This window comes from Galleria mellonella, unplaced genomic scaffold (genome assembly GCF_026898425.1).
Source record: "Galleria mellonella isolate WM207_F2 unplaced genomic scaffold, CSIRO_AGI_GalMel_v1 utg184, whole genome shotgun sequence".
NCBI classification, from domain to species: Eukaryota; Metazoa; Arthropoda; class Insecta; order Lepidoptera; family Pyralidae; genus Galleria; species Galleria mellonella.
Window position 1 is genome coordinate 2231479 of NW_026442025.1, and position 23326 is coordinate 2254804.

At 35.1% G+C, this 23326-nt stretch overlaps 1 protein-coding gene and 1 non-coding gene across 2 annotated transcripts; one reads left to right on the plus strand and one right to left on the minus strand.

The window, feature by feature from the left end:
- Positions 1-2768: 2768 nt before the first annotated feature.
- Positions 2769-2918, minus strand: LOC113512213 (U12 minor spliceosomal RNA). The gene has a single exon (XR_003402135.1). It is a non-coding gene; the product is annotated as a U12 minor spliceosomal RNA (small nuclear RNA).
- A 16047-nt stretch (positions 2919-18965) lies between these two features.
- Positions 18966-22857, plus strand: LOC128200443 (uncharacterized). The gene is made up of 2 exons (XM_052893858.1): positions 18966-19606; positions 22509-22857. Exons 1-2 carry the CDS (start codon positions 19271-19273, stop codon positions 22581-22583), a joined length of 411 nt encoding a protein of 136 aa, XP_052749818.1. The 5' UTR covers positions 18966-19270; the 3' UTR covers positions 22584-22857.
- Positions 22858-23326: the final 469 nt, after the last annotated feature.

Consider the following 23326-nt stretch of genomic DNA (forward strand, 5'->3'; position numbering starts at 1 on the left):
ATACAACTCAGAATGGCAAACAAGCTAACGGCCCACCTGATGGAAAGTAGTAACCGTCGCCTATACACATGAGCAGTACCATGGACATAATAGAGTATACTGTTTCGCCCATGATACCCCCCATGCGTTGCCATTCCTGAGGACTCAGGTGTTATTCCTCTGTACCCTGTAATGTAATGGTCACCCCACCTGCGCTATCGGGATACGCTGGCGGGACACCAGTGAAAAATGATTGGTGAATGAAAAGGCAGATCGGTTAGCCTATCGTGATGAATTCATCAAAAATTGACCACGATAGTTTCCAGGGGGAACTGCGTGAAGGTCGACCCGTCAGGGTATATTGCTAGTAAGGGGTCTGTTGTCTTACTACTAACAATCCCTGTCCTTCTTATATTTATATGTTAGATTTTTACTGCACACCGGTTCCGTGCCTCATTTATATCTCTTTGGAGCTCTGTACGCCCTTGATTCTCTGGGCCCCAGGATGCTTCCGCCCGCGCCGTCCCCTAAAGCCGGCACTACGTACGTGAATATGTTATATGTAATCTAATGGTCATTCCGCATAATGTCCAGCTCGCAGCGAGTCCGCGGACGCACGCCGTCTGAATATGAGATGTGAGTATAATTGGAAAAGTCAACAAACAAAAGTAAATTAATTTCTCGGCTATAATAATAACAAGGTGAACCTTTTTGGGGTTCCGTGAGCTATTCCGATATAAACTAATCGTGTCTCTAGATTTAGATGCTGATGATGAATCCTGCTAATGTTCGGATTATGAAAGTTTGTAAAGATATTTGTGTGTTTGTTATTCAATCACGCTTGAACGACTGAAAAGATTTGAATGAAAGCTACTAAACAATGTCTTAATTTAATTAGTCAGAATTTAGTTAAATAAACAATAATATAGTATGTCTTATATGTGTAAATGTATCTTATATATGCTTTTTTTTATTGGTGAAAATGGTATGGTATCCCGCCTGCGCTAACGGGATACGCCGGCGGAGCACCAGTGAAGGGTGATAGATGAGAATAAAAACAGGCCAGTTAGCCCATCATGATGAATTCATCAGGAATTAACCATGATAGTTTCCAGGGGGAACCGCGAGGAGGTCGACCTGGTTGGGTATATTGCTAGCAATGGTATTCTCAGTCTCCATTACTAACAATCCCCTCCCCCCCGATCTTATACATGTTAATATTCGTTATTTATATATATTTATTTGTTTATATATGTAATTTTTTTATGTATGTATATCAATTATTACTAGTACTGCATTCAAGTATTCTGATACTTTCTTAAGGTTGGGGGGGGGGGGGATTGTTAATAATGGAAACTAACGGTCCCATTGCTAGCAATATAACCTTGTCAGGTTAACCTCTACGTGGTCTCCCTGGAAACCATTGTGCTGGATTCCTGGTGTATTCATCACGTTGGGCTAACCGTCCTGTCTTTTCATCTCATCCCTCACTGGTGCCCCACCAGCGTATACCGTTAGCGCTGATGATATTTTTTTTTCCTTTTTTTTTCTTTTTACAACACAGGGGGTAAACGAGCATGCGGCTCACCTAATGGTCAGTGACTACCGTCGCCCATGATCACCCGCAACACCAACGGCATTGCAGGTATGCTGACAGCATCTTTTCTTAAAGGTTATGATGTCGTATTGGTTCGGAAATACTGCTGCTGGAAGTTGATTCCAAAGATATATATTATGATATATTTTATTCTTCACCTCCTTTTGAAATAGATTAAAAATATAAGTATTTGAGGCCTACAAAATTAGAGACAGCTAAATCCAAGTGTGTCAAACGTTCAGGAAACTAAAAAAACTAATTTTTTGTGAAGAATATGGATTGATATTTTATATTTTAAACAAGATTAAAAAAAAAATAGAATATTAGTAATAATTTGAATCTAAATTAATAGAACTCCCTCTATATTTGAGTACAGAGTGAAAATGGAATCGCTTTTAAGGCATTTAGTTGCCTTAGATTTTATAGGCCTCATTTGTAAATGGCAAAGATAACTATATTCCGCGCCCACATTTACATATCAATTTGTTTATTAAACGCATACAAATCATCCGTGTACATTTTAGGCGACTCCACCCCTGCTGTGCCGTTCCCTCTATTTTCTAATAATTTGGGGAAGTCGGGGTTAGTTCACCCTCGCGGCGCTTCCGTGGGGTTCAGTATATCGAATTTGGAGGCGTTTAAATTTCCTGTTTTGCGGGAAATCATATTGGTACGGTGATACGGAGTGTGTTTACGTATCTATGTTTGTGATTTTATTTTTACACGTCCTATATTCCGGCACTGTTTGTAGTTTTTATATTTGCAACGTCATGCATTGATATATTTGATTTCAGTGACCTTAACAACATTTGAAAATATTTTTTGTCGAATAAATGAATGAATGAATAAGTATACTTTACGAGTATTTGCATTATACAATACAGGAAATGAGCAAGACAATGTATTAATGTTATATTATTATTTACATATGTAGGTATATAGAGCTGTTTTTATTGTACTCACTGCATACCTGACGACAAAAGATTTTATAATGAAATGATTTAAATTGTTTTTTTTTTTTTTGTAGTTAATGTATAGTTTATAAATATAATAATCATTTGTACGTATAAATAATAATCCAAAAATTGTAATTAATTAAAAGGAAATTTTAATCAGAATATCTGAAAATAAAAGATTTATTATATATATATATATATATATAATCAATTTAGTGTCTGTGTAAAAAATATTAAGGGCAGATCGCTTCACCCGAACCACTTGCAAAGTAGGCGAGCGACTCGAGGGGACGACCTGTACCCTACAAAAATACGTTCGCCCAATTTAGGACATTGCCGAGCGTTACCAAGGCCCAATAATTTCCTTACTCAATAGATTGAGGCACGAAGAGATTTTCTCTAGCATCGAGAATTCACATACTGATTCATATTAAACGTTAGCGCCGTTTAATATTGCTACAGCGCCATCTAGTGGTGAATATTTGAAATAACGTTAAAAAACGTTAATTTTTAATATGACACTTTATTATATTAAAGAAAGTGTCACCCCCGCTAACAGCATCGCATGGGGGAAGGAATTGTTAGTAATGGGGACGTTAGTCCCCATCGCTATCAATATACCTTATCAAGATGGCCTCCACGCGGTTCCCCCTGGAAGCCATCGTAACTAATTTATCGTTGAATTCGTCACGATGGACTAACTGAGTTGCCTTTTCATCTTCACCGATCATCCCTCACTGGTTACCATACCATTATAATCCATCGAAAAAAAAAAACAGTAACAAATAAAAAATTTACAAAACATTTTCTTCACTCCTTATTACTTTATCAGTGTTAACACGCATTTTTGTTAGAATATATTTTTTTAATTTTTCCAAAAATTCAAATCTGCCGCCCTCTTAAGGAGAGGAGATGGCAACTAAACCCCGGCAGAAGCACAGTCGGCTGGGGTTCAGGGCCCCAGGGAGAGAAACCGGCGTACAATGCGGGCAGTATCTAAGAGCACCGCTTTTTGCATCTTTCCCGAGAGTGAGCCGCCTCAGAATCCCAACCGTCTGAGATGTTGTTCCAGACTAGGTGGGATAAGACCGTTCACCGACAAAACAATTGGAATAATTTCGGTGGACGTCACACCCACATTTCGGTCACCTCGTAAACCAAGTCGAGATATTATCAGACTTTGTACAAAAGTCGATTGCTTGGGTACCTTTGTCCCATTCATGTTTCAACCGTAAAGCAGTTGTGTTTGCATAGCTATGTTTCGGTTTGAAGGGTGGGATATGGCGTAAATTTACTGGGTACAGAGGAATAACACCTGAGTCCTCAGAAATGGCAACGCATGGGGGGTAACATGGGCGAAACAGTATACTCTGTTATGTCCATGGTACTGCTCATGTCTATAGGCGACGGTTACCACTGTCCATCAGGTGGGCCGTCAGCTTGTTTGCCATTCTATGTTGTATAAAAAAAAATATCTCTTTGGCTTTCACGAGGTTCTCGTCGTAAATTATTGTTATTATTATTATTGTCTTCTATTAGCTTGAATCTTCGCAGATGATTATATGTATATTTGGCGACATCCATGGAGACCCAAAGGATCATACCTACTGTGGCTACCCCAAATAATGGATTAAGGGCACCTGCCTAATGTCTTTTATGACAAACATAGCAAGTATAGTATGTTGCAATGCAGTTAGCGGATAGTACGTCCATTGTCTGTCAAATTAGGAATTATATTCCGTTAAGTTATATTATCCGAGTACAATGGTGGAGGAAGATTGGCCATTGTATGAGTACATTTATTTACTTATGTGACTTTATCCGCATGGCCTTGACCTTGAGCTTGAACATGTTGACTGGAAATGTAAGCTAAGCCTTTTTTTATGCCAAACACTACGTGTATGGTAATATTTCACGACACCTGGTCGAACAATATTGATGTACCAACAAACTAATTCTCTTAAGCTTTTTTTAATATCTAAAATTCTCGTGTCGGGGTGTTTTTTACCACACTCCTCCGAAACGGCTTTATCGATTTTTATGAAATTTTGTGTGCATATTGGGTAGGTCTGAGAATCGGCCAACATCTATTTTTCATATCCCTCAATGATAAAGCTGACCCACCCCTAAATATTTTTTTTTTTATTTTTGTCAGCATTGAAAAATACATACAACTTAAATTTTTTACGCTTTTACGATTAACTGTTTTTTAATCGCGATTTTTATATTCCGCAATAGGGTTGCAAGATGGCGATCGAATATAACAATTGTAGTACGATGAATTTTCATATATAGTTCTCGAAATAATGTATATGGTAAAACAACGTTTGCCAAATATATTAATATTATTAAGATTTTTATTTAATATATATTCATTTAATAATAAGTATAGTGATCCATCGCTGAAAATGTTATATAAAGTTTTTTTTTTTTATTTATTGGCAAAAATATCTTAAATGATGTGGCCGGATTTTCTTTCGAACTTATTTATTTACTAACGGTTTCTGTTAAGATACGAAGTAAGGTCCACGAGTTTTCTGCGTAACTGTTACGTTAATAAGTATATACGTAAAAAATTATTCATCGCAATAGTGTATTTAAATATTACACATATTCTAACAATATATATATATATATATATATATATATATATATATATATATATAAGGTATAAATTGAAAATAAACTAACAATAATAATATTTCTTTATTTATAGATTACAAAGATCCATTCTTGTTAGTAACAATTGACTTAAACTATGTTAGTAGAAAAAAAAATACAAAATTTATTTTATGGCCCCTATAATAATTTTGACCCACAATGAGAGGATCGGGCTATCGTATTTATTACATAGTGTCCTCAGAATGCTGTTACTGCTGCCACGCAATCGGTATAAAAGAGATGCGATCTAATATTTATGTGTATAATAAATTGCCCAATTATTAAGGTTTCTTCAGGGTCGGCAACGCGCACGTGACACCCCTAGTGTTGTAGGCGTCCATAGGCGTCCATACCATCACACGGGCTGTATGCTTGTTTGCCACCGCAGTGGTATAAAATAAAACTATCTAATTGTGGTATATGGTCTATCAACAGTGATAAATTTGCAGTAACGGTTTATGAAAGTGGCCAACACCCTTGGGGAGTACTGACCACGATCCAGTGACTAACACGTGCGGATTTTAGTTTTACAACGTCGTAAACGCCACTTGGGATGTGCTTTAGCATTTTCAACTTTATAGTGTGTGAAAAGAGGCATATAAGATTATATACTCTGTGGTATAATGAGGAAATAATTTATTATTCAACTAGTGGCCCGTCCAGGCGTCGCACGTGTGGACATTTTTACATTTTAAAAAGTGGCCATTAAGGCTGCACACGCGACGGAAGCTTAAAAAATGGAGTAAGTTCTCCTGTTTTCCCAACATTTCCCTTCACTGCTCTGCTCCTATTGATCGTAGCGTGATGAAAAGTATACTATAACCTGCCCAGGAGTATGAAGAATAATTGTACCAAGTTTCGGTAAAATCCGTCGAGTAGTTTTTGTTTCTATAACGAACATACAGACAGGCAGACAAAAATTTTACTGATTGCATTTTTGGTATCAGTATCGATCACTAATCACCGCCTGATAGTTATTTTGGAAATATATTTCATGTACAGAATTGACTTCTCTACAGATTTATTATAAGTATAGAAGATTATTTATTACTGAAATATACCAGAGAGAGAGAGAGACTGTACAATAGTCATCTGTATGGGTACCTTAGTACTAGGGGTGGATAATATATGCCAACATCTATGTATTGCGGTTACAATATCTATATATTACTTTAATAATATCGGTTATTCAATATGTATTATTGAAAAGAAAATCCTATTCGAAACCAGTACCATGGACATAAACTAAACTGATTCACCCATGATACCCCCCATGCGTTGCCATTCCTGAGGACTCAGGTGTTATTCCTCTATACCCTGTAAATTCACACCATATCCCACCCTTCAAACACAGGCATGCAAACACAGCTGCTTCATGGTTGAAACACGAATGGGACAGAGGTACTCAAGCAATCGACTTTTGTACAAAGTCTCCCTCTGGTAAACCTTATCTGGTAAACCTTTGGTTACCTATTTCTGAAATTTATAGCACGAAGTAGCGGGCGGAAATTAATTTCTCTATTAAATAATCTTTTATTAATTAGATAGAGACTAGAGAGTCCAAATCTCAAATCTGTATTTAAGATTCTGACGTATAATCTAATCTCAACCTATCTCAATTAAAATGTTTCAGATGTCCAACAGTGTTCCTGGAAGTACTGTTTCACAAGATCCGTAATTTGTGAAATGGTAATTGCTAAAAATTTTTAACGAAATTCTCAAATGAATATTAAGTTTGAATTTTTTGCGAAATCCAATAAATTTATAGCACAGTTTAGAATAGAATAAAATACTTTATTAGCGAGAGCTCTCTTGTGTGTTTACTGTATTGTGTGATATAACAACACCTACTGGAAATGAAGGGCTGGCCAATTTTATACTGGGACCACATGGCAACTATGATGTGATTGTAAGTATTTTGTAATTTCCCTGCCATAATCTATCGTTACGAGGAATGGGCAGCAGCATCCCTCTTAAAACATATCGAAAGCCTGTTGCCTATCCGCCTGCCAAGCGTGGCAACTACTGACCAAACTCACCAAGGGTGCTTATGTTCAGCAGTGGACAGTTAAAGCCTGATATGACGATGATGAATCTATCCTTACACAATCTTCCATCTAACAAAGTTTACATGAATACATCGGTGTGTACAGACTTTACTTCTAAAGAGTAATTTATTTTTACGTGTACACATACATACGCCTGCCGAGATAATGTCGTAACTTTTATGGTTCTCGTAAATTTTACCCCCTTTTTTTTTAATAGAAAAAGAAACTCGTATACTTATGGCTTTTCATTTAGCTGAAGATTTGTTGGGTAATGACTGTTCATACTGTGAGACAGACAATAACAAATTTTTTTTATACAACTTAGAATGGCAAACAAGCTGACGGCTCACCTGATGGAAAGTGGTAACCGTCGCCTATAGACATGAGCAGTACCATGATACTCCCCATGCGTTGCCTGAGGACTCAGGTGTTATTCCTCTGTACCCTGTAAATTCACGCCATATCCCATCTTTCAAACCGAAACACAGCCATGTAAACACAACTGCTTCACGGTAGAAACACGAATGGGACAGAGGTACCCAAGCAATCGATTTTTGTACAAAGTTTTGCCTCTGGTAGAAGTATGTATTATGTGTATGTTTATATTATATGAATTTATCAAGTATTGCTTTATTTTTTTCTCTATTCAAAAGTGCACCGCCTATGTATTTCTCGGTTCGCCCAATGCTTGACTGGTAGAGAACACCGTTCGGTGTTAAGTCCGCCATATATACATAGAATTTTACTGTGCATTAAAATTTAAATAAATAAATAAATAAATAAAAGTGGAATACCTGGTACTAAAACGTGCCTGATTCTACACCCCCCACCGCAACTCGCTCGCGGCCGCCTAAAGTTATAATTGGGCTTTTCTCACGAACTTTGCTTCTATTATTGGCGGCCATTTCTCTCCCACCCCCATTTTAACCTATTTTGACGGGAAATTGTTTTTGTTAATTAGTATTGTTGTTTTCAAAGTAGCAAGCGACGTTGTCACCCCGAAATAATGTAAGTACGACTATACCATACATAGATATTCTTGTCGCTGGTAATAATTCTCCTGTAATTATGTAAAGAACTTAGTGGCAAGTGGAGCACATGTAAGCATGTGTTTATGTAATTTAAATAAATTAAGATTGTTTAAAAAAAAAGTAAAAAAAAAAAATTACTTCATCTATAGCAAAACGTAATAATGTAATATCAATGTAAAAACTAATAGATAATGCTTATGAAATTAATCTAAAAAATATCCTTTTCTTTGAAAAAAGAACTTATCAAATCTGTATATAACTGACGGTTAACGGCTAAAGTTATGAGGTAACGAATATAAAAAAAAAAGAGAATTGAGAACCTTTTTCTTTTTGAAGTCATTTGAAAATAACCAGTGTTAAATTTTTTTTTAATTGGATTTTTTTTCTTTTTATTAGCAAGACACTCTCGTGTTAGTAACAGAGAGAGAATTTGTACAAAAGTCACCTGCTTGGGTACGTGTGTCGCATTCATGTCTCAGCCGTGAACTAGTTCTGCTTTTATGACTATATTTCGGTTTGAAGGATGGGAGATGGCAATGAAATTACATAATATAGAAACATAACAACTTAGTCCTCAAGAATGGCAACATATGAAGGTTATCATAGGTAACACAGTATATTTTGTTATGTTTATGGTACTGGTCATGTCTGGAAGCTATTGCTACCACTTTCTATCAGCTTATAATAACATTCTAAGTTTCATAAAAAAAAATGTGTCAAAACTAAAATCTGATTTTCGAGACGTAGAACCTAAAATTTTATATATTTATTTATTATATTTACCAACTAAGGGAGTTTAATAATCTCCCAATTCGCTTCCTTAGCAATCACAATATATGAAACATAATAAAATTTTATAATTAAACACTTTTTAAAGAATTTATTGTCATTCTGCGAAACTCGGCAAGTTTACAAGTCAATATATCCAAGTCCAATATATCAAGTAATTATATATATTGATAACTATTGATAATATGTGAGGGTGGCGCTCTCTGGTGGCGATAGTTTCCAAGCCGCTATCATTATGCATGAAAACTTCTGACATGGTTTAATAGATGACAACTTCAGGTGACCTACGAAGTACAAAATGAGTGGCATTGCGGTCGATTCTAAGGTGCCAAATCTTTTAATTTATCATTAATTTTTTTTTTATACTACAAAGGTTTGTCACCTTTGTGGTATAAAAAAAATGAAGGGCAAGCGTACAGCCGATCTAATGGTAAACAATCACTGTAGCCTATGGACGCCTGCAACACCAAGGGTGTCACGTGCGCGTTGTTGACCCTGAAGAAACCTTAGTATACCCTTTTTGAAGAACTCCATACTGTAGTCTCTAGAAAAACCTCGGCAGGGAGTTTATTCCATAATTTGAGCGATGATGGGAGAAAATTTCTTTGGAATCGCACAGTATGGTTTTACATTTAGGTTTAAGCTTGTAAGGATGTTAATGATGTGTGCGTGCGTGCGTGCGTGCGTACGTGCGTGCGTGCGTGCATGCGTTCGTGCGTGCGTGTGTGCGTGCGTATAATATATATAGTAATGCATAATATGAACTAGTTTTCTAATAGATATATGTCAAAATTATTATAATTTTATCATATGATGTTTTTTTTAATGGGTGGTAATGGAATGGTAACCTTTGTAACCTGCGCTATCAGTATACATCGGCGGGGCACTAGTGAAGGATAATAGGTGAGGATGAAGCAGCTCAGTTAGCCCATCGTGACGAATTCAACAAGAATTGTTCACGATGGTTTCCAGGGGGAACCACGTATAGGTCGACCTAATAGGGTATATTTTTAGAAATGGGACTGTCAAACGCCATTGCTAACAATCTCTTTCCCCCCAATCATATGATGGTACATAAAAACATAATTTCACAAAATTGTATTTCATATTTCAAGTGAATAATAAATAAATTAATAATCAAATTAAATTTTAGGTTAAGAAGTGGGTTTAGTGAAATAGCGTCTCAGAGTCGGCCTTAATCAGTTTTAATTTATACAAATAATGAATTTTATAATTCAAAGAACTTGGCCGGGATTCGAACTTGGGATTTATGGGCCCCAATAAAGCGTATATATTTTCCGTATCTGGCAAATAATGTCCTAATGACAATGCTGTGACGAGGGTTCTTCGTAAAATATCAATTAAACTTTGTCAAACTTTGTTATTATGTGGATCAAATTACCAGCACAGCGTATAATATAATTATATAATAACATTACATTGCTACTAGCTATCATCATCATCATCACCAGGTCAGCCTTTAACTGTCCACTGCTGAAAATTACCAGAGAGAGACTTTGTACAAAAGACGTTTGCTTGGGCACCTCTGTCCTACTTGTGTTTCTACCGTGAAGCAGTCGTGTTTGCATGGCTGTGTTTCGGTTTGAAGGGTAGGATATGGCAATGAATTTACAGAGTACAGAGGAATAACACCTGAGTCCTCAAGAATGGCAACGCGTGGGATGTATCACGGGCGAAACAGTACACTCTGTTACGTTCATGGTACTGCTCATGTCTATAGGCGACGGTTACCACTGTCCATCAGGTGGGCCGTCAGCTTGTTCGCCATTCTAAGTTGCATAAAAAAGTATCTCCCTCCATAATTTAATGCTATATAAGAATGGAAATGCATGAAGCATAGTAATACACAACTTTACTAATTCGATTACTAATTATTCGGATTATTCGAATGATTTTCAAATCATTCGACTACTAATTTGTTCGATTACTAATTTCATCCGACAATTAATTTTATTCACTTTCAAATTTAATTCACTCTACGTTTCCACTAATCGCTAAAATAATTTATTAGCAGTAATTCATGTTTGAGTCGACCCGATCGCTTGGAATGCCCATTTTTTGTCAATGGTCAAGAATGTTATTTATTTATTTATTTAAGGCAAACAGACAGTTAGAACAATACATAGTTATACACTTAAATAATAATTTGACAGCCACTAAAGTTTGCACAAATGTAATACAAGTGAAGGAAACACAAAATTAAACAATACTAAATTAAACAAATTAAACAATACTATTACGAAAACTATAGCTACATTGTCAATAATAATGCACAGATGTTAACAAAGCCATTTATAATAGCCAAGTATGAAATCTAGAGAAAAACTTTGTACAAAATTTATTTGCTTTGCCCCTTTTGTGTTTTTTTTTTGTTTGTATTTATCTTTTAAACATGTTAATTTTATATGGTAAATATTTCTAAATGTTTGCTTGCAACAAATGCACATCTCACATGAGTTTATATTATTCATTATTCTTGTAATTATTGTTGTATGTTAAATATATGTTAACTTTATTTCGATAGGAGATAACGCAACATTCGTACAAACATCTGTTTAATTTTGTTTTGTTTTTCCTAAATTTCTGTTCAACTGCTTCCTCCCAATAACATTTTCTTTGTGAAGCAACAAAATTAAACAGGAAATACGTGTTTGTATTTAATAAACAATGAAATGCATGGGATATATTTGTTGTATGTACGGGCAGTAACATGTCGTTACATCATTAATTTCTCTGTATGGCTCATTAAGCAATATTGTATTTTGTAAAGCGTAAGCTACTTAAAAAGGGAGAGAATTTTCAGATCACTTGTTTTTTTTTGAGTACATACATACATATATACATATCCGTCACGCCTGTCTCCCATTATATATTATGTTATAATATCACCAATTTTGATTCAATTTTATTTTCTTTTTTTTTGTAATTAGTAAGGATAATTGTCAAGTTGGTAATTTTTTTTTTTGGATGAGTGAATATAAAAAACAATTTATTTATTTAGTAATTATTGCAAACTCACATCAAAAAACCACTTAAAGAATAATATTTAATATATATATATTACATTTCTTCTTTTCATTTAAGAGTTTCCTCTTGTCGGTGCAACTAACTCATGCATCTTCATCCAGCCAGCTCTATCCCAGGCCATATTCTTGACCTCTCTATACGATATGGCATCTAGTTCCTTAATCTGTCCCGTGTAGTTATTCCTCAGTCTTCCTCTTCCTTCTTCGCTTTATATTTTTCCTTCTACTATGCTCTTTAAAAGTTGTCATATCGTTTAAGTTGGCCCAGCATTTTGCCTCTTCTATTCTCTATTGTTTTTATTAATGTTCGTTTCTCCTTCACCCTTTTCAAGACTTCCTTATTCGTTAGTTTTTCTGTCCATCTTATCCTTTTCGTTTTCCTCCATGTCCACATTTGGAATGCCTCAATATTACACTTAGAAAATACAAAAGGCGGTCTTAGGGTAGATGAGAAAAGAAAAACACAACGTAGCTATTTGACGCAAGATAAAAAACGCTCATGTTAATGATAATAACACATATATATATATATATATATATATATATATATATATATATATATATATATATATATATATATATATATACTCATGTTATATACAGAACGAAAGCACGGTTGTGTTGTAAAGAGAAGATTTGGTATCATTATCTTCATTAGTATACCCGTGTGAAGCTGGGACAGACAGCTAGTTTAGGATAAAGTAGTCTGTACTATTAATCTATGCAAATGTGCAAAATTTCATTGAATTAACTTTAACTGTTTAAACGTAACTCAATAACAGTTTACTAATGGTATTAAATATCCATACGTTTTTAACAATTTCATAATTTTTAATAATTTTTTTTTAATATTTTTTACTCATTAGTAGGACCAGGGTTTGAATTTATTCCATGAATAACTAAAGTTCAACAGTTTCCTGGAATATATTACTGCAATTCGGAATAGTACCACTAGACTACATTATCATGCGAAAAGCTATTTGAATTATTATTTATAGCTTTATTTTATGTAATAAGTTCATAGGTAATAATTTACAAAAATATCTACGGCCTTAACTTTAAAAGTCTTTGATTTTTCAAGTAAATTTTGTGTTCCGGTTGCACATAAAAATAGGTCGGATTCTATAAAAAATGCGAACATAAATGTAGGAAAGTTAACTGGCGCCCAACGTGGGACCACCGTTATCGACATCTGTTCTCCAGATTTATCCTGACAACCTTTGATGGATCATGTTTTACCATAAATACTATTATTCTAAAGATATCCCAATATGGATCTTATGTTTTTAAGCATAAGGACAACGATGGCGTAAAGTGGTACGAAACACACTTGAGGTTATTTGAATAGTTCTTAGGAAGTTAGAATTGAGTTGTGAGAGATTTGTGTATTCAATCCACAGAATTTATTTATGATATGATTTATAATACCATAATGTAATATGGCGTCGTAGGTGGTAGTTTGTACTGGATTTTGTACTGGTTTTGTACAAATTCTTTGAAACTAACAATTATATAATTCTTTGCAGTAATAACATAATTCATAGAATACATTTTATTGCGAACTTCAAAGAAATGACTTCTTATTTCAAATGTATTTTACCTTCGCGTATATTAAGTGATATATTATTAAAAAAAAATGTTAATATCGGATGAATTGTAATGATTCATGCAATATTATGGTGTTTACCATTGGAAGGTTGAGGGCTATGCTCGAAGTCTCTTTGCGTGATAGAATCCGAAACGAGGATATCCGCAAACGAAACAAAATAACCGACATAGCCCGAAGGATAAGCAAACTGAAGTGGCAATGGACTGGTCACATAGCTCGAAGAACCGACAACCGATGGGGAAGGAAGGTTCTTGAGTGATGACCACGTACGGGTAAACGCAGTGTAGGACGACCCCCCACTAGATGGAGTGACGACCTGAAATGCGTTGCAGGGAGTCAGTGGATGCAGGTGGCTCAGGACCGTTCTTTATGGCAGTCTATGGGGGAGGCTTATGTCCAGCAGTGGACGGATAATGGCTGAAATGATGATGAATGTTATGTTATGATGGTGCAATGTTAATTTGTTTAAAAATTTGGTCAATATTTTCTGTGTATATTTTTTTTTCATTCAAATCATTGTGTATTGTTTATTATTTTCCGCTGTAGTTCTGCAAATTTATTTCCGTAATATTTTTTTGAAATAAAATTTTTAAATTCCTGTTAACGTTATTTTTTTTTTACATAAAAGTGCCCAATATAGGTTTTATCGTTATCATGTCCATGCATTTTTGTACAAAGTTTTTTTTATTTCCCTAGTCTGTTTTTATGGCATTTTGCATTCTTTCTCAATCCGTCATCACACGGAAAAAACTTTTACCAGAGGGAGACTTTATACAAAAGTCGTTTGCTTAGGCACCTCTGTGCCTTTCGTGTTTCTATCGTGAAGCAGTTGTATTTGCATGGCTATTTTTTTGGTTTGAAGGGTGTGATATGGTAGTTACCTCTATAGGCGACGGTTACCACTTTCCATCAGGTGGGTCGTCAGCTTGTTTGCCAAAATTGTGACAAAATTGTCTATCGTGCGACCTACTTATTTGATTAATATTATTAAAAGCTAAATTTTTAGAAAGTTTTTGATGTTTAGATCATCTGTCTTTCCTGTATATATAAAGTCGTAGTTCCACAACAACGTGTTTGGATAACAGGTCGACCTCCCTGTGGTCCCCCTGGAAGTCATCGTGATGAGTTCCAGGTGTAGTCATCACGATGGCTAACTAGTATTTCATTAGTATTATTGCCGCAGATAGATAGTAACTATTCCATTAAATCCGTTAAAAAAATTTGACAAGTGATCACGCTGTCACTACGTACCTTCTTTTTTTGATACAACATAGAATGGCAAACAAGCTGACGGTCCACCTGATGGAAATTGGTAACCGTCGGCTATAAACATGAGCAGTACCATGGACATAAACAGAGTATACTGTTTCGCCCATGATACCCCCCATGTGTTGCCGTTCCTGAGGACTCGGATATTATTCCTTTGTACCCTGTTAAGTACAGAGGAATAACGCCATATCCCACCCTTCAAACCGAAACACAGCTATGCAAACACAACTGCTTCACGGTAGATACACGAATGGGACAGAGGTACTCAAGCAATCAACTTTTGTACAAAGTCTCCCTCTGGTTAGAGGAAGCTCAAATTATTTTAGCAAAAATGTTTAGATTTATTGGTAAAATAAAAAGGAATTATAAGCTTAAATTGAAAAAAAAAATCTTAATTGATAAATGCTATTAAATTATTCAAATTATGTAAATTTTTAAATAATAAAATTTGACAAGATGAATATTTATTTATACTTATTAACATTATTACATTATGACTACGTTCTTTTATTCTTGTCTGACATTCTTGTTTCTTTTAAGATGTATTTAAAATATGTTTTACAAATTAAAATCTTGAATTTAGCATTTCAATTTAACTCTAACAACATAGCACGGTGTGCCCGCAACTTTATTATGTTATCGCTGTGTATAAATAGAACAAACTTGGTTATAAAATATAGAATTTTGATTAAAACATAACATTAAACGGATTGCGGCGTATTTACGACCTAAGGGACTCGGTGGTTACGCTAAATTATTATGTCGATGCATGTAAATTGTAACAGTGAACATTTTATTAGCGGATCCTCCAGCGAGAAGGTTTACGATGTAAGCGCCTTTGTTTTAATAAATAAATCATTACGTACGTTATTTGTGTTTCGTCTCTGTTTTTCTTTACGTACGGAATTGGCAACGATATTGCTGGGTGTGTGACAGCCCTATTTTACGTCTTCTCACTTGACATATTTAATAAACAGTCCTCAGAGCGTCTTTTTTACTAGAAACTCTGTGCCATTACATAAAATTGACAAGTCGACAAAATATGACGGATTTTTTCTTGGAATAATGTTTGGTTTGGAATATTAAATATATTTTTAGATGACTGCTAAAGGCTAAAGAATTAAGAAACTCATTTCATTTGTCAAAAGTATTTTTTGTGGTTACTCTAATTTCGGACCGATTTTTATTTATATTTTAATTTCGCATTTTGAGTGGCAAACGGTTAATACTAGGCTCCGAGCAGCAATCTTAGAATTTGCCTGAAGATGCCCCGTTTAGAAGTTAAGCACGTTTTGCAAAACGTGCGTGAACAAAATGGCAGTCGGAGATTGATAATAATAGTGGTGGCCAATTTTCGAATGTTGGCAGTCACACGTATACTAATGGTAGCGGAATTAAACAAAATAATTCTAATCAAATAACAAAAAAAAAATAATAATAAAAAAAAAATCGAAAAATAAAAAAGACATAATAATGTCACTACATGGGCATCCGCTAGATAACATTCACGCTCACTTTTTTACTTTATCCAAGCAGTAAGTGCTTTATATTATTCTCAATTTCGTGTATAATATAGTATATGTCATATATGTGTAAGTATATTTGTTATTCATATATATTTATTCGTTTATATATGTAATTTTAGTATGTATATATATCAATAATTACTAGTAACGCATTCAAGTATTCTGACACTTCCCTACGGTTGACTGAGAGAGAATGCTTTTAGCATTAAGTCCGCCATGTACACATATATGTACTAACGAATAAATAAATAAATAAATAACATCTACTCGTAGGTCAGTAAAAATGTTTAAATTATTTTTTATAACTCTATAGAGATTAATCCTCTAATGATGTGGTAAATGAATGGCCATTATTGCTAAACAAAAAAATGTTGATTTCCATGCAAATGTTTGCATTATGCGGGAATTGAATCTGCGAACTTCAGAAGGTAAAGCGGTGTATAGAACGGTGGCACTATCAAGTTCGTTGGTAATTTATTGAAATGTTCTTGTACTTTTACTTTTAATATATATATATATATTGGTTATAACGAAAATATGCACATGCAAATATACATATGAACTTATTCCTTGAAAGGATTTCTTTTTACATATATACAGGTTGTAAGGAACAGGTTGGCCAATATATATTTTGTATAAATATATATTATGCTCAATTAAGTATAATTCGGTTTGAAGTCCAACACAAATTCAAATCCGTACTGACATTAATTGTCATTTGTTAATCAAACGAACACATTTGATCATTTTAAATGAAACAGCAAAGGGATCCAGAACTGTACAGTTATTTTATACATACATACATATCTGTCACGCCTGTCTCCCATTAGGGTAGGCAGAAACAATGGAACGCCAAATGCTTCGATTCAAACAAACCTCTTTCGCTTCTTCCATATACATCAATCTTTTCATATACGCTCGCCGGTTACGGGTACTTTTAATTTGGCCCTTCTTCAGCACGTCGCCAGTTACAGTTATTTTATATTAGTACAAAATACATACGAGTACAATGGTTATTAATTATTACCGCAGCTTTTGATAAATGGTAAATAAATTAAACGCTTGATTATAATTTTATAATTAACTGCATGTTCTTTTGTAGTTTTTCAATTTGTACGAATTTGTTGCTGACAGGATATATCTATTTATACCTTCATTAATATTAATAATTTATTTATTTATATTTAGTCTTCACTAATTATATAATTGTTACTTAGTATATATTAACACTTATCTGTTAAAGCTGTATACGCCTCTAATTGATATGTTCATCTAGTCTTAAGCTTAGAAAGAAAGAAAGAAACGTTTTTGTTCAAGTAAACTTAGATTTAAGCATTTTTAAAGTAATTTTTCATTACATATTTACTTATAACATTGTATTTATTTATTTTATTTAATACTTTATTGTACACATTAGTTATAAAAATATGACAGAGGTAAACAAAAGTACAAAGGCGAGCTTAACTCTGATAGAGTTTTCTTCTAGCAAAACCAAAGTGGAAAGGAGCATCAATGTCAGCGGATACAGCAGTGTACAATAGTTGTATATAGTCTATTTAATTATTGTGAACATATTGTTTGTATATCTTTTATAAATAAATAAATAAATAATTTGATATCTGTGTATTTTTTAATGAAGTGAAAATAGAATGCCTTTCTTGCCAGCGCTATCGGTATTATTGTCCTATCAGTGATGCACCAGTGAGAGATGATAGGTGAGGATGAAAGCAGATAAATTGGCCCATCGTGAAGGAGTTCCACCAGAATCAATCACGATGGGATCTAGGGGAAACCGGTGGAAATCGACCTGACAGGAAATGTTGCTAGCAATGTGCCTTTGAGATTCCATCACTAACGATCCCTTTATATTATTCCCGTTTAGTTTCATCATCATCATACCGGCCTTTAACTGTCTTTCCTTAGTCGTCTCCCTTAATCCCTATTTAAACGTAATGTTTATATTTTAAGTCAAATAAACTAAACGGGCTCAGTGGTCAATTAAAGCCAATTATATATATAAGGATTATCCCTAAAATAGGTTTGGAATTGATATAGCGTAATTTGCCGTTAAGCAAATGTGCTAACGTCATATTTTTACGTACGTGCCATTTTTTTAGATTGTAAAAAGAAATACACGTATTGCAAAGATATTAAATAAACACAATATGTTTGGATGTCTCTGAAGGTGACATGGTGTCAAGTGCCATACTTATGGTGTCTTCGCTTTGTCTTTTTGTCGGATTTTAACGGAACAATTAGACAATCATCTCAAAACTATACTAGGTTAAAATAATAATTATAAATTCTGTATTATATTATATATATATATATATATATATATATATATATATATATATATATATATATATATATATATATATATATATATATATATATATATATATATATATATATATATATATATATATATATATATATATACATATATATATATATTGTTAGCGGTATCCCCTACTCGAGTCTCCCCACCGCTCGTCGCAACTATAAAAATGGACGAAAACCAACGGATCGGCCATTTTGTTGTCAGACGCGCGCTCGAACACATCTCTGAATATATTAATGTCGTACCTTTATCAAATTATTGTTAGACTGAGATCTTGTATAAATTATTCTATTTAATTATACGAATTATTTTGGTGTTTGTTATATTTTTTATTTAAAATAAGATTTATTGCTAAAATCAGAAGTGGGATTCGAGGCCGTTCAAGCCGCGAACGCCATTTTTGGTTGTAACAATATGTCGAGTAGACGACGCCCACCACCACCACAAGAGCGCGCGTCTCCGCCAGTTTCCGAACCAAATTTAGGAAACCTAGCTGCAACAGTGGATGCAGTCCTCGGTCGTCTGGCAACCCTGGAGCAGCGAGCCAGTAGTCCTGTTATCGCAGGATTACGCCCAGCAATAACTTCTGTGGGGGACGCGGGAGCTGAAACAGCATCCGCTTCCGCTACGCCAGCGCCACCTACAGCAACCATCGTGCAGCGTAGCGATGACAGTATCGCAAGTGCCACTGGCTCCGTGTCAACGGACATCACGGAGCGTCTCATTGACGCTCTCAATGCCATTAATCCGGTGAGATCCACACATTACTATATATCTGATTTCGATCCGAGTATTCGCGATGTTGACGAATGGTGTGATGAGGTGGATCGAGCTCGTTCGCTGAACCAATGGGACGATCGGCAGTGCCTCGCTCGTGTAGGTTTATCATTAAAGGGTGAGGCTAGGTCATGGCTATGCGAATGGACTAGCAATGATCGCACTTGGTCAAATTTTAAATTAGAACTGAAATCATTGTGCCCACGACGCGTCGATATTGCAAATATACTTTTCGATGTAATGTGCAAAAACTCGGATAACTACCCTACATATGCAGATTATGCTCGTAGATCTTTGTTGCGATTACGTATAGTAAATGGATTGAGTGAAGAACTTTTATGCGCAATAATCGTTAGAGGAGTGAAAGACCCCCAGATACGTGCTGCCGCAATAAATGCAAAGTTAAATCCAGGGAACGTAGTTGAATTCTTATCTATCTATACAAAACCAAATCGCATAAATACCCACAACACTTCCCAGATACGTAATCATAGATCAGTTAATGCCTCATTCACTAATCGAGATCATAAACGATCCATTGTAGATACTGATAAGCAATTTAGGTGTTATAATTGTAATTTGATCGGTCACAAAAGTCAATTCTGTCCAAAGCGATCTAAAATCGATACCCCAGATTCAAATAAAAATGTCTTAGTACCCGCAGATTCACACAATTCGATGAAATCCGCTCAGATTTAGTTTACATGTACATTTTGTAAAAAAAAAAAAAATACTTAATACATTTAATTTTATATAAATAAATTTAGGTCATTCCGCAGATAATTGCTTTGCAAGGGAACGTTCTGAGTCACGTAATGAAGCTAATGTAAATTTTTGCAGTGAGCTAATAAATAATCGTAAAAAAGGGGCCATCATAACGGCAGTAATACACGGGGTACCCACAGATATTTTAATTGACAGCGGATCGAGCGTTTCTTTAATTTCAAATGACCTAGTTAAACATTTTCATGTCTTAGGTACCCTAGTGTTCAGATATTACGCGGTTTAGGCGGTGTAGAAATGCGCTCTGATTATTTCACTACATTACCGGTAGAATTTAGTGACGTCACATTAGAAGTAGATTTTTATATAGTACCCCACGATTATCTTAGTACGCCGGTACTTATTGGTACGGATGTATTGAATAGAGAGGGTATTGCTTATATCCGAACGGGCGACAGTCTGCGTGTAATTAGAAACTATTCCTCAGTAAACAATATTATACATAGTGAGTCGACAGTGCAACTCGATTCGATTTATACACCATTATGTAAAAATGATAGTTAAATTGTTGTCCGTGTTGAACAAATACTCGAAATACTTTCTCAGTGGTACCGCGACAACTACTGTCAATACCGGAGAAATGCACATTCGACTCGCTAGTAACGAACCCATTAATTATCGACCGTATAAATTATCATATGAATAAAAATTATGCGTGCGTAATATCATTAGTGACCTGAAAGATAAAGGAATAGTTCGTGATTCAGAATCTTCGTACGCCAGTCCAATTTTATTAGTAAAAAAGAAAGACGGTACCGACAGAATGGTTGTAGATTATCGCGGTTTGAATAATGTCACGGTAAAAAATAGATACCCACTTCCTTTAATTGAGGACCATATTGACAGACTTGGAAAATGTAATAAAGAAAAGTGACAGTTTCTCATCAAATCAAAATTAATGAGGACTCAATGCACTTGACTGCATTCGTAACGCTGGAAGGGCATTATGAATACGTCAAAATGCCCTAATCTAACTCGCTAATGCGCCAGTTGTCTATCAACGAATCATATCCGATACACTGAAATGCTTTATCGACTCGGGAAGCGTGTACTTGTTTATATCGATAATGTATTACTGCTCAGTGTGATAGTATAGATAACGGACTGACTCTGCTCGACTCTGTTCTAGAAAACTAACAAAAGCCGGGTTTTAAATTAATTTGCGTAAGTGTAACTTCTTTACCACTGAAGTGGAATATCTTGGGAGAACAATCGGTAATGATCAGGTACGGCCGAGCGCACAAAAAATAGTTGCCTTAGATCTCCAGAGACCTGTGAAGCCTTCTTCGATTGCAAGTTTATTTTGTTTGTTTATAGCCACCTTGTCCCGAAGATTCAATCAAAACCCCGTTCAGTTAATTATTTAACTATCTTAAAAACATCCTAACATTTACAAATTTTCATATCGGTAATAAGTAAGTACTGTGCTGTTTGACTATTTTTAACCCTTTAAGCCTGATTATGACAAAACTCGTCACGTAATCTACTGAAAATACATTGAAATGTCTAGATTAGCAATTGTGAACTCGTGTAAGACCTTGTGTGGCATCGAGTGTTCCTGTGCTCCTCGTATAAGGCCTTGTGTGGCATCGAGTGTACTTAAATCCTCGTATAAGGCCTTGTGTGGCATCGAGTGTACTTTTAATCCTCGTATAAGGCCTTGTGTGGCATCGAGTGTACTTTTAATCCTCGTATAAGGCCTTGTGTGGCATCGAGTGTACTTTTAATCCTCGTATAAGGCCTTGTGTGGCATCGAGTGTACTTTTAATCCTCGTATAAGGCCTTGTGTGGCATCGAGTGTACTTTTAATCCTCGTATAAGGCCTTGTGTGGCATCGAGTGTATTTATAATCCTCGTATAAGGCCTTGTGTGGCATCGAGTGTATCTATAATCCTCGTATAAGGCCTTGTGTGGCATCAAGTATCTTTAATCCTCGAGTAAGGCCTTGTGCGGCATCGAGTGTACTATTGGACCCTATATATATGAAGCCTCTTAAGGCGTTGGACTACTATACTAAATCATGCGTAAAGCCTTGTGTGGTAGCATGATTTCTTATAGATATGAATTTCCAACTTTGGTTTATGGTTTACAGGCTATGAAGATTTGGCATCGACCGCCTCTCGACAGCAGTCCGAACCCTATCAGAAAGACCTACAGTTTGGACTAAGCTAGATCGAGAACCAGGTGGAACAGTCGTGTCCAGAAAGCATCGGGGACGCTGCTTCGTCAGGAGAGGCCGTGTTAGCGGTATCCCCTACTCGAGTCTCCCCACCGCTCGCCGCAACTATAAAAATGGACGAAAACCAACGGATCGGCCATTTTGTTGTCAGACGCGCGCTCGAACACATCTCTGAATATATTAATGTCGTACCTTTTTCAAATTATTGTTAGACTGAGATCTTGTATAAATTGTTCTATTTAATTATACGAATTATTTTGGTGTTTGTTATATTTTTTATTTACAATAAGATTTATTGCTAAATATATATATATATATATATATATATATATATATATATATATATATATATATATATATATTCTTTATTGCATTCATAAGTTACATAATACATTTATAAATGTTGTGAGCAAGGGTGGATTTATCTTTATTTTTTTATTCAATTTAGAATGGCAAACAAGCTGACGGCCCACCTGAAGGAAAGTGGTAACCGTCGCCTATAGACATGAGCAGTACCATGGACAGAGTATACTGTTTCGCCCATAATACCCCCATGCGTTGCCATTCCTGAGAACTCAGATGTTATTCCTCTGTACCCAGTAAGTTCACGCCATATCTCACCCTTCAAACCGAAACACAGCCATGCAAACACAACTGCTTCACGGTTGAAACATGAATAGGACAGAAGTACCCAAGCATTCGACTTTTGTACAAAGTCTCCCTCTGGTAAA